The sequence below is a fragment of the Coregonus clupeaformis genome, chromosome 8, assembly GCF_020615455.1.
Source record: "Coregonus clupeaformis isolate EN_2021a chromosome 8, ASM2061545v1, whole genome shotgun sequence".
In the NCBI taxonomy this organism is placed as follows: domain Eukaryota; kingdom Metazoa; phylum Chordata; class Actinopteri; order Salmoniformes; family Salmonidae; genus Coregonus; species Coregonus clupeaformis.
In genome coordinates, this window is record NC_059199.1 from 33,419,099 (window position 1) to 33,438,315 (window position 19,217).

The window sequence follows — 19,217 nt, forward strand, 5'->3', positions numbered from 1 at the left end:
TCCCTGATGTTTTTCGTGGAGAGAAGTGGCTTCCTCGCTGCCCTTCTTGACACCAGGCCATCCTCCAAAAGTCTTCGCCTCACTGTGTGTGCAGATGCACTCACACCTGCCTGCTGTAATTCCTGAGCAAGCTCTGCACTGGTGGTGCCCCGATCCCGCAGCTGAATCAACTTTAGGAGACAGTCCTGGCGCTTGCTGGACTTTCTTGGGTGCCCTGAAGCCTTCTTTACAACAATTGAACCTCTCTCCTTGAAGTTCTTGATGATCCGATAAATGGTTGATTTAGGTGCAATCTTACTAGCAGCAATATCCTTGCCTGTGAAGCCCTTTTTGTGCAAGGCAATGATGATGGCATGTGTTTCCTTGCAGGTAACCATGGTTAACAGAAGAAGAACAATGATTTCAAGCACCACCCTCCTTTTAAAGCTTCCAGTCTGTTATTCTAACTCAATCAGCATGACAGAGTGATCTCCAGCCTTGTCCTCGTCAACACTCTCACCTGTGTTAACGAGAGAATCACTGACATGATGTCAGCTGGTCCTTTTGTGGCAGGGCTGAAATGCAGTGGAAATGTTTTTTGGGGATTAAGTTCATTTTCATGGCAAATAGGGACATTGAAATTAATTGCATTTCATCTGATCACTCTTCATAACATTCTGGTGTATATGCAAATTGCCATCATAAAAACTGAGGCAGCAGACTTTGTGAAAATTAATATTTGTGTCATTCTCAAAACTTTTGACCACAACTGTACATGTCTTTGATACATTCTCTCCTCTCTGTCTCTTCTTCTTCTTCTTCTTCTTCAGTGGTGTACATGTGCTGCTCATGGGACACTTTCCGGACGCTGATGGTACAGTTCTGGAGGGAGGGCCTGCCCCCGGAGGACTATGCTTTCTTCTTCATCGACCTGTTCGGCCACAGCCTGAGGAAGCGGCCCGCTAGGCCCTGGTACAGAGGAGACGCAGACGACCACGCCGCTAAGAAGGCCTTCAGGGTGAGAGGGGGATGACAGAGGGATAGAAGAGGGAGGTCTGTAGGAACGAAGGGAGGGGTAGAATGAGTAGGGGGTATGGGAGAGGGATTTAATGGGATTTAGTGGGTACTGCATCTTTGGGTCTGGGAAAAGCACTATACAAATCGGATGTATTGTTGTTATTACGCTGTAGTTATGAGTGAGATATGACTGGTATGAAGGAGGGATGAGAGAATTGTTTGATTTTATTTAACTCTACTTTTACCAGGTAGCCTAGTAAAGAGGAATGGAGGGGGTGTAGGAGAGGGATTTAGTGGGATACTGCACTGTAGTTAGGAGTGATATTACAAAGGCAAGGAGGGTAAATGAGTGATATTACAAAGGCAAGGAGGGTAAATGAGTGATGACTGAGCAGCAGATAAGAGAAAAAAAGCATCCACCATGCAGCTGTATCGGTAGGTAATGAGAGGTACATGATACATTTTGAGAACATTGTGAAATAGGAAGTTCAAGGAAATAGCACTAACCCAGTGAAAAATTGGAGAGTGGTTGCCTAAACATGCATGTTCTTTCTGTGAAATGTGTACCTTTTTCAAGAGAGAAATGGATGAGAGACAGGAAAAGGAATGACTGAGGAACAAAGGACTATTGAAAATAATGTAACTAAACATATCCAGCTGTAGCATATCTCCCATTACACTGTCAGATAGAATAACACTGAGTAAGGAATATAGTGTATTAAGCATTCAAATGACTTGTCTTGATGACAGTACCCAGATAGCAAAACTATTACGACCCAAATCCAGTCCACATCTACAATGTTACAACCAGTTACAACTTGGTATTGCAGTCAATTAACCCAAGCTACTCCATTTTCCCGGCATACTAAACCATTTGACAAAACAAACTTGCACAGTGAATTGAAGTTATGTTTGTCTCTCTGGCGGACATTTTAAATAGATGCAAGCTGCACCACACTACTGGAAAAAAACGTGCATCTCAAGGGGGATGGCCAGCTGTGTACAGCGCTGTCAGCATGTTTTCTCAACCTAAATAGCCATGTACTGTAGTCTTTACTGTAAATCAAATATTTTTCACTCCTTCGCAAATAAAGTCAAGAGCTTCATTAGCACATTTACTGGGTAGTACACTCTTAGAAAAAAAGGTGCTATCTGGAACCTAAAATGGTTCTTCAGCTGTCCCCAAAGGAGAACCCTTTGAAGAACCCTTTTTGGTTCCAGGTAGAACCCTTTGGTTCTAGCTGTAACCAAACAGGGCTCTAACTGGAACCAAAAAGGGTTATCCCATAGGGACAGCCGAATAACCTTTTGGAACCCTTTTTTTCTAAGAGTGTACAGCATAAAGTTTGGTATGATTTTTAGATCCTTGAGTTTTTGCAGAATGCGTGGTCTGAACATTATCACCACATTCTTAAATTACAGCCATGTTTTTACTCACAAGCTCATGGGAGACCGGGCCCCTAGTCTTAAAAGTGTCATATGTAGCACAGAGCCCATTTGTCATACATTCCTATGTATTACATCAATAGAATATGTCTCACGTTCTGAGCATTATAGAATGCCTAAATGTATACAGCCATGTTAAATTACCAATTACTTGGTCTATGGACAGTATGTACAGTTCAGGGGGTTATATATTGATTTCCGTCTACAATACAATAAGAAGAGCGAGAAAGAAAAAGCAATAGAAATTGATCGGAAAATTTAAAGAAGGCAGCGTATCACAAAGACGTAGTGAATGCATTGAACATACAAAAATATAAAAGGATTATGAGTCAGAGGTCGGGTAGGGAAACAGAGGGACGGAATTATGCTAATCGGATGGAATTTTGCCTCACAATGAGCTATTTTAGGTGATGAAATGTGGCCTACAAGAGAGAATGATATGAGAAAAATATATTTTGGTTTGTTCCAATATCCACACTAGCATACCACTTAACCCCCTAGAGTCTAAGCCTCTAGATGGCGATATGTACTAAGCTAACACATGGAATTGTTTTAAGATGGTAATTTGCCTACCCAGACTCCTTGCTCTGACTAAACGCTACGCCACACCCACGGACGTTAGTTTATTTTCCTCAATGAGTTCCTCCCCAACGATTTCTAGAACGGAAACACATTCTAGTCCCAAAAACCGATGGGTTGGGCCAACTATATTAATTTGGGGACAGGTCGAAACACACATGAAACATTCCTGGACATTTAGCTAGCTTGCTGTTGCTAGCTAATTTGTCCTGGAAAATAAACATTAGGTTGTTATTTTACCTGAAATGCATATGGTCCTTTTTTTTGCTGGATCTTTGTCGGTCGAATTTTAACCCATGTTGAGTCATACAAAATTGTGTGTTCTCTACTCCGACAATTAATCCACAGATAAAGGGGAAACCTAGTTTGTTTTTCTCCTCGTTCATTCTTCTTCTTCTTCTGTGGATTTTATATGGCACAAAAAAAAAATAAAAAAAAAAAAAATATATGGCGGTTGGCATCCAACTTGAAGGTGCATTACTGCCACCGATCTTTCAATCAGCCACGTGGATATATGCTCCTAAAAAGCAATGAGGAGATGGGAGAGGCGGGACCAAGTTCTATTTTAGAGCCTGGCTACGCAGACGCTCGTTGACACACGCAATCAGTTTGGATTAAATGGTTGAATAACATGTGTACATTTATTTAGGAATGCTCGCGCATGCAACGTGGGCATTCTAGTCATTATGTTACTGCTATTAGCCCATAGAAATGCATTGAATAACACATTCATACATGGCAAGACAGATAGTCAAAAAATAAATCAAAGGGAAGTATGTTTCAGATGTATTTTTTTAAAAATGTGGAATGACCTCGTACCCTTATGATGTGAAAAGACCCTATTCGCCTCAAGTAATTTTTACCGACACTGGTGGAAGCAGTGGATTGAGACGCAGCCCAGAAGTCTCTATCTTAAACTCACAGATTATGATGAATAAATTAGATGTAATTTGTTTTTTATAAATCCTATCTGTTGAAATTGCTTTTCTGTCCCCAAATACCAGTCTCATGTTATTCTGATTTTTCAGTGTACCAGTTGTTCCTGCTTGGTCATGGTTTTATTTTAGACACTGATTGTTGGAAAATTGCAAACATTATCAAGCTCCAATATGGTTGTGTACAGTACAGTGTGTATGCATGTGTATCATGCACGGATGAAAGAACGTGTGCAGTACAGTCAAGAGTCATGGCTGTCATTTCTGCAGAAATTGGGGTGACAGAGCTGTGGATTTAGTTAGTAGAAGATTGGTTTAACCCGACTAGCCACAGAGCTGAATGACAGTAAAGCCCGGACTTCCCATTGTAGGCCTCAACACTGATTGAGGAAAAGAAAACAGAAAAGGAACTTTTGGATGAAAGAACAAAGGAGGATAATAGACAAGGGACAGATTTGATTGTTGCACATGGTCTATTACCACAAAAACGAAAAGGCTTGCTTCTTCTTCTATTGTTGTTTTGCTGTAGGCTAAGCTATTATACTTATTAATCTAGGAGGAACAATGTATCCCCCCAACTCCACCAAGTGCTTATGAAGACTTATGTTGTAGCATACATTACAATTAAAAATATATCTGTGAGCAGCAATGAACGGGGTTCACAGGATGTCTGAAAGGACACAAGATCAGTTGGATAACAAAGCAAGCACTCTATCGTGTAGGAACTATCTTCCTTTATGTGCAATCATGAGTCCAAATACAAAATCTGGAGTGAATCTGACTATGGTTCATGAAGATACAATTATTTTGAGAATTAGCATTACATATGCAAAGAATAATAGTTTCCTTGTTTTTCACGATATCAATACGAAATTCAGTGTGGTTCATCTTAGGGACGTCCATTATAGCGATGACAAGTTTCAAGTTGATAGGCCACTGTAGAGTGGATTTACTTTTCTTTAAATGGACACGTAAAATCTGATTTTTGATTTGTCAGTAACTCCGCCATCTTTTGACCAATCTCTTTCTTAAACTAAGCTAAGACGTACCATGGGCCTACATTCCACATTTGGTGTCATTTGGTTCTATGGTTCATGAGTATAATATTTTTGAAGTATTTGTAGCATATTTAAGGAAAGTGATTCTGCCTTCTTGGTCTTCACCTTTACATTTTAGTCATTTAGCAGACACTCTTATCCAGAGCGACTTACAGTTAGTGAGTGCATACATTATTATTATTATTATTATTATTATTTATTTTTTCATACTGGCCCCCCGTGGGAATCGAACCCACAACCCTGGCATTGCAAACGCCATGCTCTACCAACTGAGCTACATCCCTGCTGGCCATACCCTCCCCTACCCTGGACGACTCTGGGCCAATTGTGCGCCACCCCATGGACACATATGCATATCTTAGCATATGTGCTAATATGCATCTACTAGAATAGTGTGGCCATCAACGTTATTTTCTCAAACTCTTTAGGGACAATTGTGATGAGTCCAAAGACCAAATTTGGAGTGAATCTGACTTTTAGTCCAAGAGAAGATTTTTTATGATTATTTTAAGCATTAGCGTTACATAATCAAAAAGGTGAATTGTTAATAGTTTCCTTATTTTTGAAGATATCAATGCCAAACATGGTTCATCATGGTAATGTCTTTGACGATCCTAAAAAGTTTCAAGTGTTAAGTGGATTTACGAAGGAGTGGATTTACAAAGGATTTAAATGGACACATAAAATCAGATTTCCTGATTTATCAATAACTCAGCCATTTCTTAACCAATCCCTTAGCTCAAACTAAGTTAAGAGATGTACCATGGTCATACATACTGCATTTTGTGTTATTTGGATTTATGGTTCACGAGAATAAGTTTTTCAAAGTATTTTCCAAAAGTTCCAAGATGGAGGAAAATCTATCCTGATGGACCTTATGTGTTCTTGAGGCAAATTTGTTCAGCATGAGGTTTCAAGTCTCTAGGTCATACAGGGCGGTGGAAATGAGGTTTTAAGTGAGACTGCTAATAACAACGCCACCTATAGGCCAATTGGTGCTATTCTTTTTGACAAAGTTAATCATGGCATCTAGTTTATGTGTGCCAAAAAAAAAAAAAAGTTAACAATCTATGCTAAGAATAACAATAGGTTTCACAGTTTTGCTGTGAACCTCTAATTAAAACGAGACGCAGGAGTTGACGAGTGTTTGTACAATATCTAACATGAGACTATGGCAATGTGTATGTCATAATCTATATGTTATGTGTTATGTTATTGCGTTTTTCTGACTGGTTGTCATTCATCTATCTTGACAGAGTGTGAAGATCCTGACCTACAAAGAGCCACAGAACCCGGAGTACCTGGAGTTTGTGTCCAACCTGAAGAAGGACGCCATGAACATGTTCAACTTCACCGTAGAAGACTCGCTGGTAAGTGGGAATGGCTGATTGGTTGCTTGCCTGGTTTTGTTGGTTGATTGACAGGTTGATCGACAGGCAGGGAGAGACCAGAATAGAAAGAAGGTAGAAATAAGACAGTAAAAGTAAAACTACAGATGTTGTTGGAGCGAGAGTGGTAGAGACAAAGAAATAGAGGGTGTCTCTCTTATTCAGAGGATGAATACTCAAGAAAATCCAACTTTGGAAAGGATTGTACCTCTTTCAGACCCACAGACAATTAAATAGACAAAAAGTATTAATTAGACCAGGGATGGGCAACTGGCGGTTCGCGGACCAGTAAAGAAAATCATACCTAAAAAGATTTTGGAACTCAGTCGGGGTCTCGACTTACTGTCGGGGCCTCCCAAGTGTCGCAGCGGTCTAAGGCACTGCAGTGCTAGAGGCGTCACTACAGATCCGGTGTTCGATCCCAGGCTGTGTCGTAGCCAGCTGCGACCGGGAGACCCATGAGGCGACGCATAATTGGCCCAGCGTGGTCCGGGTTAGGGGAGGGTTTGGCCGGCTGGGATGTCCTTGTCCCATCGCGCTCTAGCGACTCCTGTGGCGGACCGGGCGCATGCAAAATCTTCCCTCAGCCCCAATGGCAAAATGTGTAGATGGAAGTGGGTACGCAGACCCACGAGCCACTGCGGCTCCTTATGATGAGTTCCGTTTTTTTTGTGGCCCCCACCCCCATCAAAGTTGCCCATCCATTAGATTAACAAACACACTGACAGATCCACAGACAGACTGCTAGACCAACAGAAATGGAATCGCCTCTTGCTGCTTATCTATTGGCTCACAGTTACCGATATGGGCCCAAACTGTACCGCCTCTACCTGCCTTCACAATGCATGACCTTTCAAAGGCTGCTGGGACAAGAGAGGACATCCAAGAAGCTGTAGAATTTTCATGATTTCCCCTCAGTCCTTATGGATCTCATGGTAAAAAAACAAAGGCGGGGTTTATTCTTTAATTTAATTCTGTCCTATGAAGAACGGACTGAAAATTGTACGATATACTGCTACAGTAATTCCTCATTGTCCCCACTACAGATCCTTGGGTTGTCCCATTCCATCAACAGGGTTTACTGGGTAAATGTAGCTTGTATGAGTTATTCAGGGCAGAGCATACCAGTCAAGCCTCTGGTGACTGAAATGGGGTGGTCAAAAAACACCTTCACAATTTTCCTCTACCCTCTCTTTTCTCCTCTTCCACTCTTTCGCTTTAGTTAGATAGTTTTGCACTCTCTCTCTCTCTCTCACTCGCTCTCGCTCTCTCTGTCTTTGTCTCTGTCTCTGTCTCTGTCTCTCTCTCTTTCTCTCTCTTCTGTCTTGTTCTAAAACCAGCTTTAATTATTTATATAAAGGTGAAGATTGGAGTCTATGCGTTGAATCTACACCCTTAGAAAAAAAATGGTGCGATCTAGAACCAAAACATTTTTGGGGGCTGTCCCCATAGGAGAACCCTTTGAAGAACCCTTTTTTGTTCCAGGTAGAACCCTTTCCACAGAGGGTTCTATCTGGGACCCAAAAGGGTTTTTACCTGGAACCAAAAAGGGTTCTCCCTGGAACCAAAAAGGGTTATCCTATGTGTACAGCTGAAGAACCCTTTTGGAACCCTTTTTTCTAAGAGTGTAGAAAATGAACATTCTGGCGTTTTGCCTTCTGGCTCTGGCTGGATTTGCTATTATAGAATTATCTTGATTACCGGTATGCAATTATAAAACTGTAAGTATAGGTGTTGCATTTCAATTCCAGTATTTTAAAGTAATCTAGAAATAGTAATTTCATTGCACTTGGTTTGCACAATCCCTAAGTATGATTGTCAAGTAAAATGACAACTTAATTAGGCTGTTGTCTGGCAACAGATTTAGATGTTACACTTAAATGCTAAATTTTGCATGTTGGGACATGCAGTTCTGGTAACCATTGCTATAATAAATGGTTAACTATGCATTCATTTAAAAAACTGTGCTCTTTTTGGCTATGCTAATATAATATAGGTTATAGAACTGATAACAAGCTCTCAATGAGATATACTGCACAGAAGCATCTTGCGGAAATTAAAATTGGCTGACTGCCAATGGCTTACTGCTTTTTCTGTCTCTGAGAATCCTGGTGCTGAAACCTACAGTAGTAGCATTCATGATTCTCATGCGTCACCCTGTTTTCTAAGTGGATTATTGGGCTTGCTGGAGTGTATATTTTCCACACAAACCTGGCTTTCGATGGATGAAGTTATGCCACAGGTCTTTTTACACTGCAAATAGGGATTTATCTGTCAAATAGAGCATATTGAGTTACATACAGTGGGGGAAAAAAGTATTTAGTCAGCCACCAATTGTGCAAGTTCTCCCACTTAAAAAGATGAGACAGGCCTGTAATTTTCATCATAGGTACACGTCAACTATGACAGACAAATTGAGAAGAAAAAAATCCAGAAAATCACATTGTAGGATTTTTTATGAATTTATTTGCAAATTATGGTGGAAAATAAGTATTTGGTCACCTACAAAAAAGCAATATTTCTGGCTCTCACAGACCTGTAACTTCTTCTTTAAGAGGCTCCTCTGTCCTCCACTCGTTACCTGTATTAATGGCACCTGTTTGAACTTGTTATCGGTATAAAAGACACCTGTCCACAACCTCAAACAGTCACACTCCAAACTCCACTATGGCCAAGACCAAAGAGCTGTCAAAGGACACCAGAAACAAAATTGTAGACCAGCACCAGGCTGGGAAGACTGAATCTGCAATAGGTAAGCAGCTTGGTTTGAAGAAATCAACTGTGGGAGCAATTATTAGGAAATGGAAGACATACAAGACCACTGATAATCTCCCTCGATCTGGGGCTCCACGCAAGATCTCACCCCGTGGGGTCGAAATGATCACAAGAACGGTGAACAAAAATCCCAGAACCACACGGGGGGACCTAGTGAATGACCTGCAGAGAGCTGGGACCAAAGTAACAAAGCCTACCATCAGTAACACACTACGCCGCCAGGGACTCAAATCCTGCAGTGCCAGACGTGTCCCCCTGCTTAAGCCAGTACATGTCCAGGCCCGTCTGAAGTTTGCTAGAGTGCATTTGGATGATCCAGAAGAGGATTGGGAGAATGTCATATGGTCAGATGAAACCAAAATATAACTTTTTGGGTAAAAACTCAACTCGTCGTGTTTGGAGGACAAAGAATGCTGAGTTGCATCCAAATAACACCATACCTACTGTGAAGCATGGGGGGTGGAAACATCATGCTTTGGGGCTGTTTTTCTGCAAAGGGACCAGGACGACTGATCCGTGTAAAGGAAAGAATGAATGGGGCCATGTATCGTGAGATTTTGAGTGAAAACCTCCTTCCATCAGCAAGGGCATTGAAGATGAAACGTGGCTGGGTCTTTCAGCATGACAATGATCCCAAATACACCGCCCGGGCAACGAAGGAGTGGCTTCGTAAGAAGCATTTCAAGGTCCTGGAGTGGCCTAGCCAGTCTCCAGATCTCAACCCCATAGAAAATTTTTGGAGGGAGTTGAAAGTCTGTGTTGCCCAGCGACAGCCCCAAAACATCACTGCTCTAGAGGAGATCTGCATGGAGGAATGGGCCAAAATACCAGCAACAGTGTGTGAAAACCTTGTGAAGACTTACAGAAAACGTTTGACCTGTGTCATTGCCAACAAAGGGTATATAACAAAGTATTGAGAAACTTTTGTTATTGACCAAATACTTATTTTCCACCATAATTTGCAAATAAATTCATAAAAAATCCTACAATGTGATTTTCTGGAATTTTCTTTCTCATTTTGTCTGTCATAGTTGACGTGTACCTATGATGAAAATTACAGGCCTCTCTCATCTTTTTAAGTGGGAGAACTTGCACAATTGGTGGCTGACTAAGTACTTTTTTCCCCCACTGTATCTCCTCTTGGGAAGATTTTGGGGATCTTTTTGGTCTGTGGCGTCATATTGTTTATGGAAAATAACAAACTGTTGCTTTATAGCCACTGCTGGGTTCAAAGTCAGTGAGCTAAGGTTGTTGGAAAATCTCTCACAGACTCTCATAAGCATGGCGGGGCTGAGCTAATTCGAGTGACAGGGCTTTGTCACACTCCAGTATCTCTAGTCTCAACCCAATCAATGGCCCCTCAGTTAGGAAGCTAGTGAGCTGGTCATTAATCAGCACAGCAGCAGTCCAGGAAAGGTAGAAAGTTACGCTTCCCCTCTCATTTGGCACTTAGGAAAACTTGATGATATCCGAATTGGGATAGTGTACTTGAGCAGCCCTGCTTATTACACTATGAGAAAGGGGCTAAAGTTCAGGCTAAACATCTATGTGGATTTGTCAGCTTGTGAAAGCAGTTCCATGCATCTTTAGATCACATTGCATTTGTGTGGGAGACATAGTAAGTTTCACCTAAATACACAAATTAAAATGTCTCTATGAAGATTTAGTAAATGACACGTATTGCGCAAGACATTCATTGTGTGAAACCATGACAAGGTATATAAATGATGTTATTATGTTTTGAGTTGTGAGTGGTAATATAGTGACTGTGAGGTGTATGGGGAGTGTGGGTGTAGAGAGCTGCCTGGCTAAAATTCAGGGCTGTCGTCTGTGAGAGAGCTTAAATTGGTACTCAACATCCCTAGGTGACGCATGCTAAAGTGCTGAACGAGAGATGTGGGTGGCAGGCGCTCCACCTTTATTAGAGCCAGCGAGGGATGGAGTGTGGGGACAGTTCTTCGCTCAGGGGCCAGCTCATGTACCTGTGTCTGCCTGCCTGCCTGACTGTTAAAGGTCCAATGCAGCCATTTTATCTCAATATAAAATCCTTTCTGGGTAACAATTAAGTACCTAACTGTGATTGTTTTCAATTAAAATGGTAAAAAAGAAACAAAAATAGCTTCTTAGCAAAGAGCAATTTCTCAAGCAAAAATTTTACTTTCTGGGAGTGGGCTGAAAACTAGCTGTTATTGGCAGAGAGGTTTGGAACTCTCTTTCTTATTTGTCTGTTAACCAATTTACCGTGATGTCACCAGACAGGCCAAAACTCCATCCCACCAAAACAAGCCGTCTTTTCAAACAGCTCTTACACTGAAAGGGCATTATCATCATTTTCACAATTTCACAGTATTATTCCAACTTCATAGTGTGGAAGAATATATAAAACACAGGGAAATCATGTATTTGACTGCACTGGGCCTTTAAGCCATATTTACGGTAGAAAAGTGGCGTCCTGGTGGGTCGCAGACACACTTCTGTAGCCACTCCACTGTGGCCAACACGCACTTCATTTTGTCTGCTTTGCCGTCACATCTGTCTGCGACTCACCAGGACGAAACGTACCTTTTCTAACATAAATTGGGTTTTTGTCTGTCTGTCTGTCCATCCGCTGGTCCGTCCGTCTGTCCTTCTTTCTGACTTTTGCCAATGAACACCTACCTACCTGTCTGCTACTCTGATATCTCTCTGTTCAGCTCTCTCCATATCCCAAGCTTTATTTTTCTCTCTTCCATGTGTCTGTACTGGGCTTGAATGAGTCCACCTGGCCACTGTTTTCGACATAGTAAGTCTTTCAGCTGCCCAAATCTTTAATGCCCATATTGGAAGTTATTTTGCTCACCCCTACAACTACTGCTGCATGCTTTGGAGATAGTTTCATCATTAAACTCCTTCATATCTTCATCCCTTGTTACCTGTGGACAACAATGAGAGCAGCTGTCAAAATACCTACCACAGCATGAGTCACTAAAATCCAGTCGCTACTGTAAATACACACTGGATCCCACAACATGTACAGAGTTAAAGGTCAATTTAAACAGAAACAGACAGAGAAGAGAACTGACTAAATAAACATAATGTTTGCTTATATTAAGCTTATGTTTGATTAATGTATGAAGGAATAGTTGGTTGGTTGGATGGGTGGGTGTATAGTTTGTTGGCAATGTTTTAGCTAACATTGCTTGGATTTTAAGGTTTGCTGGAGGGTGGGTGGTTGGATGGATAGATGGATGGATGAATGGGCATACAGTCAGGTCCAGAATTATTGGCACCCTTGATAAAGATGAGCAAAAAAGACTGTATAAAATCAATAATACAAATACTGAGCTATAAAGTATCCTCCCAATTCTTTTTAAATTATATTATTTTAAACTAATACAATTGCTCAGAGAAATAGATTTTGTTTAACAAGTGATAAAAAGTAATATAAAAAACACTGGTCCTTGGACTCTTCTTAAGGTCAACGGCAACATTAACTTTTCCAGTACCCAGACATTTTAGCCAAAAACCTATTTGCCTCTGCCAGAGGGATTAACATTGTATTCAAGTGGATCTTCCAGCAAGACAATAACACATAAAAATCCACAAATAAATGGTTAATTGACCACAAAATCCACATTTTGCAATGGAAACCTGTGGTTTGAAATGAAGAGGGCAGTCCATAAGCACAGACGAAGGATATCAAGGATCTGGAAAGATTCTGTACGGAGGAATGGTCTAAGATCCCTCCCAGTCTCATAAAACATTTTAGAAAAAGTCTCAGTGCCGTTATCCTCACAATGTGAGGTATTGAAAGGTATTGAAAACAGGGGTGCAAATAAATTTGACCCCTATCTTTTTGAGAAAAAAACTAAATCTCTTTCTTTGAGAAATTAAAAAGAATGTTCCCATTTTTTTTAGCATACAATATAGCTCAGTATTTTTTTCTCATCTTTATCAAGGGTGCCAATAATTCTGGACCTGACTGTAGATCAAATCAAATCAAATTTTATTGGTCACATGCGCCGAATACAACAGGTGCAGACATTACAGTGAAATGCTTACTTACAGCCCTTAACCAACAGTGCATTTATTTTAAACAAAAAAAGTAAGAATAAAACAACAACAAAAAAAGTGTTGAGAAAAAAAGAGCAGAAGTAAAATAAAGTGACAGTAGGGAGGCTATATATACAGGGGGGTACCGTTGCAGAGTCAATGTGCGGGGGCACCGGCTAGTTGAGGTAGTTGAGGTAATATGTACATGTGGGTAGAGTTAAAGTGACTGTGCATAAATACTTAACAGAGTAGCAGCAGCGTAAAAGGATGGGGTGGGGGGCAGTGCAAATAGTCCGGGTAGCCATGATTAGCTGTTCAGGAGTCTTATGGCTTGGGGGTAGAAGCTGTTGAGAAGTCTTTTGGACCTAGACTTGGCACACCGGTACCGCTTGCCGTGCGGTAGCAGAGAGAACAGTCTATGACTAGGGTGGCTGGAGTCTTTGACGATTTTGAGGGCCTTCCTCTGACACCGCCTGGTATAGAGGTCCTGGATGGCAGGAAGCTTTGCCCCAGTGATGTACTGGGCCGTACGCACTACCCTCTGTAGTGCCTTGCGGTCGGAGGCCAAGCAGTTGCCATACCAGGCGGTGATGCAACCAGTCAGGATGCTCTCGATGGTGCAGCTGTAGAATTTTTTGAGGATCTGAGGACCCATGCCAAATCTTTTTAGTCTCCTGAGGGGGAATAGGCTTTGTCGTGCCCTCTTCACGACTGTCTTGGTGTGTTTGGACCATGATAGTTCGTTGGTGATGTGGACACCAAGGAACTTGAAGCTCTCAACCTGTTCCACTACAGCCCCGTCGATGAGAATGGGGGCGTGCTCAGTCCTCTTTTTTTTTCCTGTAGTCCACAATCATCTCCTTTGTCTTGGTCACGTTGAGGGAGAGGTTGTTGTCCTGGCACCACACGGCCAGATCTCTGACCTCCTCCCTATAGGCTGTCTCATCGTTGTCGGTGATCAGGCCTACCACTGTTGTGTCGTCGGCAAACTTAATGATGGTGTTGGAGTCGTGCCTGGCCATGCAGTCATGGGTGAACAGAGAGTACAGGAGGGGACTGAGCACGCACCCCCTGAGGGGCCCCCGTGTTGAGGATCAGTGTGGCAGATGTGTTGTTACCTACCCTTACCACCTGGGGGCGGCCCGTCAGGAAGTCCAGAATCCAGTTGCAGAGGGAGGTGTTTAGTCCCAGGATCCTTAGCTTAGTGATGAGCTTAGAGGGCACTATGGTGTTGAATGCTGAGCTGTAGTCAATGAATAGCATTCTCACGTAGGTGTTCCTCTTGTCCAGGTGGGAAAGGGCAGTGTGGAGTGCGATAGAGATTGCATCATCTGTGGATCTGTTGGGGCGGTATGCAAATTGGAGTGGGTCTAGGGTTTCTGGGATAATGCTGTTGATGTGAGCCATGACCAGTCTTTCAAAGCACTTCATGGCTACAGACGTCAGTGCTACGGGTCGGTAGTCATTTAGGCAGGTTATCTTAGAGTCCTTGGCCACGGGGACTATGGTGGTCTGCTTGAAACATGTTGGTATTACAGACTCAGTCAGGGACATGTTGAAAATGTCAGTGAAGACACTTGCCAGTTGGTCAGCACATGCTCGGAGTACACGTCCTGGTAATCCGTCTGGCCCTGCGGCCTTGTGAATGTTGACCTGCTTAAAAGTCTTACTCACATCGGCTACGGAGAGCGTGATCACATAGTCATCCGGAACAGCTGGTGCTCTCATGCATGCTTCAGTGTTGCTTGCCTCAAAGCGAGCATAGAAGTGGTTTAGCTCGTCTTGTAGGCTTGTGTCACTGGGCAGCTCGCGGCTGTGCTTCCCTTTGTAGTCTGTAATAGTTTTCAAGCCCTGCCACATCCGACGAGCGTCAGAGCCAGTGTAGTATGATTCAATCTTAGACCTGTATTGACTCTTTGCCTGTTTGATGGTTCGTCGGAGGTCATAGCGGGATTTCTTATAAGCGTCCGGGTTAGAGTCCCGTTCCTTGAAAGCGTCAGCTCTACCCTTTAGCTCAGTGCGGATGTTTCCTGTAATCCATGGCTTCTGGTTGGGGTATGTACGTACGGTCACTGTGCGGATGACATCATCGATGCACTTATTGATGAAGCCAGTGACTGATGTGGTGTACTCCTCAATGCTGTCTGAAGAATCCCGGAACATGTTCCAGTCTGTGCTAGCAAAACAGTCCTGTAGCTTAGCATCTGCGTCATCTGACCACTTTTTTATTAACCGAGTCACTGGTGCTTCCTGCTTTAGTTTTTGCTTATAAGCAGGAATCAGGAGGATAGAGTTATGGTCAGATTTGCCAAATGGAGGGCGAGGGAGAGCTTTGTATGCGTCTCTGTGTGTGGAGTAAAGGTGGTCTAGAGTTTTTTTCTCCTCTGGTTGCACATTTAACATGCTGGTAGAAATTAGGTAGAACGGATTTAAGTTTCCCTGCATTAAAGTCCCCGGCCACTAGGAGCGCTGCATCTGGATGAGCGTTTTCCTGTTGATTAATGGCCTTGTACAACTCATTCAGTGCAATCTTAATGCCAGCATTGGTTTGTGGTGGTAAATAGACAGCTATGAAAAATATAGATGAAAACTCTCTTGGTAAATAGTGTGGTCTACAGCTTATCATAAGATACTCTACCTCAGGCGAGCAAAACCTCGAGACTTCCTTAGTATTTGATTTTGTGCACCAGCTGTTGTTTACAAATATACACAGACCGCCACCCCTTGTCTTACCGGAGTCAGCCGTTCTGTCCTGCCGATGTAGCGTATAGCCTGCTAGCTGAATGTTATCATTGTTGTCGTTCAGCCACGACTCCGTGAAACATAAGATATTACAGTTTTTAATGTCCCGTTGGTAGGATAACCGTAATCTTAAATCGTCCATTTTATTTTCAAAAGATTGAACGTTGGCTAATAGGATTGATGGAAGAGGCAGTTTACTCGCTCGCCGTCGGATCCTTACAAGCACCCCGATCTGCGTCCGCGATATCTCCGTCTCTTCCTCACGCGAATGACGGGGATTTGGGCCTTGTCGGGTGTCTGTATGATATCCTTCGCGGCCGCCTCGTTGAAGAAAAAATCTTCGTCCAATGCGAGGTGAGTAATCGCTGTCCTGATATCCAGAAGCTCTTTTTGGTTATAAGAGACGATGGCAGAAACATTATGTACAAAATAAATTACAAATAACGTGGAAAAACACACATAATAGTACAATTGGTTAGAGGGCTGTAAAACTGCAGCCATCTTCTCCGGCGCTGTTCTGTTCTGGCTTGAATGATGATTCACTCAAAGATACGAAGCTACTCAGAGGACATTCCAGTGGACCGTGCCATTTACAGCATCTTCTAGGTTTATTTGCAGGGCTTCTCCAGTTGTCCCATGTCCACAGTGGGAGGTTAGACAGAGTTCTAACCACAGGGGAATAGGATCTGTTTCTCCATGTCTGAGTGATGAGCAGATATGGCCAGTTTGGGCACACGTGTAAATCCCAGCTCCTAGTCTGGGCTCTAACCCAAACAAATACAGGTTTTCTATAATAGTTATAGTTACACAGTTCCATTCGGGGCCAGTAAATAATCCCTATGTCAGCTTGACCTCTTTCAAGGTCCATTCAAGACACACAGTCGTGCTTACAAACACAGAGTCACATACAGGCTTGACTCGGACTCACGCACAACAACATGTAGACAAACCCACACAAACCCACACACAAACGCACACACTGTTATGGATACTCTCAGACGTGTACACAGAATACAGGACACAAAGGTAGGGCGAGGTAGAGGCATAAAAAGTGGAGTATAAGATAGACAGGTAGAAAGTAAGTAACAATAAACAGATGAAGAGGAGAGAACAACAGATGGTATGAGAGTGGATATAACAGAGATTTGATGACGGTCCTCCTCCCTCCATCTTTCTAGACAAACCTGATAGCAGGAGGCTTCTATGACGGGGTAATGCTTTACTCTCAGGCCCTGAACGAGACCATGGCCGAGGGAGGAGGCCGGCCACGAGGGGACACCGTCACCAAGAGGATGTGGAACCGCACGTACCAGGGTGAGTCAATGCAGATACACACACACAATGCCCGTACCAATACAATATTCCAAACTTATTTTGCAGTGTTGCCGTACCGTCCATTTGAAATGAGATGGTTGTTTTTGGTAAGCTCGCCACTATTTTGCTCACTTTAAGGTTTGTGCATTGGACAGAAAATGTCACCCATCATCTGTACACTTTTAGATAAAAAGGTGCAATCTAGAACCTAAAGAGTTCTACCTGGAACCAAAAAGGGTTCTCCTATGGGGACAGCCGAAGAACCCTTTTGGAGCCCTTTTTTCTAAGATTGTACATATAGCTTACATAATGAGAGAGATGCCACAGCATGCTGCACAAAATATTACAATAACATGATATTATTATGTGATTAATCCCACATAAAAAAATACTATAGTATTCATTGTAGTGTTTTTGCAGACTTTACTGTAGTATTCACTGTAGTATTTATAGTTAACTATAGTATAAATAATGTAGTAAAATAAAACTGTAGTATATACTATATTATGAATGTGGTGGTTCGAGCCCTGAATGCTGATTGGCTGACAGCCGTGTTATATCAGACCGTATACCACGGTTATGACAAAACATTTATTTTACTGCTCTAATTACATTGGTAACCAGTTTATAATGGCAATAAGGCACTTTGGGGGTTCGTGGTATATGACCAATATACCATGGCTAGGGGCTGTATCCAGGCACTCCACGTTATGCCGTGCATAAGAACAGCCCTTAGCCGTGGTATATTGGCCATATACCACACCCCCTTGGGCCTTATTGCTGAAGTAATTAATGTAGCGTTTTTGCGGATTGTAGTATACTGCAGTATTTACTGTAGTGTTTTAGCAGACTGTAGTATACTGTAATATTTACTGTAGTGTTTTTGCAGACTGTAGTATACTGTAGTATTTACTGTAGTTTTTGCAGACATTGCTCTATTATTTACTATAGTGTTTTAGTGTTCATATCTTTGACATAGAAGTGGAGTCTTTCTCCTTGAGGAAACATAATGGAGAAATAATAAAATAGCACATTTTCCATAACCTGTAAATCCAATCAAATCTAATGTTATTGTGTCACATGCTTCGTAGAAAACAGGTGTAGACTAACAGTGAAATGCTTACTTACGGGCCCTTCCCAACAATGCAGAGAGAAAAATGGAAAAAGAATAGAAAAAGAATAACACAAGGAATAAATACAGAATGAGTAACGATAACTTGGCTATATACACGGGGTACCAGTACCGAGTTGACGTGCAGGCTACGAGGTAATTGAGGTAGATACAGTATGTACAGTGCCTTCAGAAAGTATTCACACCCCTTGACTTTTTCCACATCTTGTTACGCTACATTTAAAAAACATTTTCACTGGCCTACTCACAATACCCCATAATGTCAAAATGGAATGATGTTTTTAGAAATGTTTACAAATTAATACAAAATGAAAAGCTGAAATGTCTTGAGTCAATAAGTATTCAACCCCTTTGTTATGGCAAGCCTAAATAAGTTCAGTAGTAAAACATTTGCTTAACAAGTCACATAATAAGTTGCATGGACTCACTCTGTTTGCAATAATAGTGTTTAACAGGATTTTTGAATAACTACCTCATCTCTGTACCCCACACATACAATTATCTCTAAGATCCCTCAGTCGAGCAAGGAATTTCAAACACAGATTCAACCACAAAGACCAGGGAGGTTTTCCAATGTCTTGCAATGGATGGCACCTATTGGTAGATGGCTAAAAATAAAAAAGCAGACTTTGAATATCCATTTGAGCATGGTGAAGTTATTAAAAACACTTTGGATGGTGTATCAATACACCCAGTGTCACGATCGTCTTGACGCGAAGTAGACCAATGCGCAGCGTGTTGAGCGAACATGATACTTTATTATATTAAAGCACAAAACCAAAACAATAAACGACTCGTGAAGTCCACGGTGACAAAAACC

At 42.0% G+C, this 19,217-nt stretch overlaps 1 protein-coding gene across 1 annotated transcript in view; it reads left to right on the forward strand.

Annotated features, from left to right (window-relative positions):
- LOC121571777 (atrial natriuretic peptide receptor 1-like) overlaps nucleotides 1–19,217 on the forward strand; it is a 123,950-nt gene that overhangs the window by 25,534 nt on the left and 79,199 nt on the right. Inside the window, exons 3-5 of the mRNA XM_041883455.1 lie at nucleotides 810–997; nucleotides 6,271–6,384; nucleotides 17,130–17,265. Of these exons, the coding sequence (XP_041739389.1) occupies nucleotides 810–997; nucleotides 6,271–6,384; nucleotides 17,130–17,265 (438 nt within the window). The remainder of the gene's footprint in view (nucleotides 1–809; nucleotides 998–6,270; nucleotides 6,385–17,129; nucleotides 17,266–19,217) is intronic.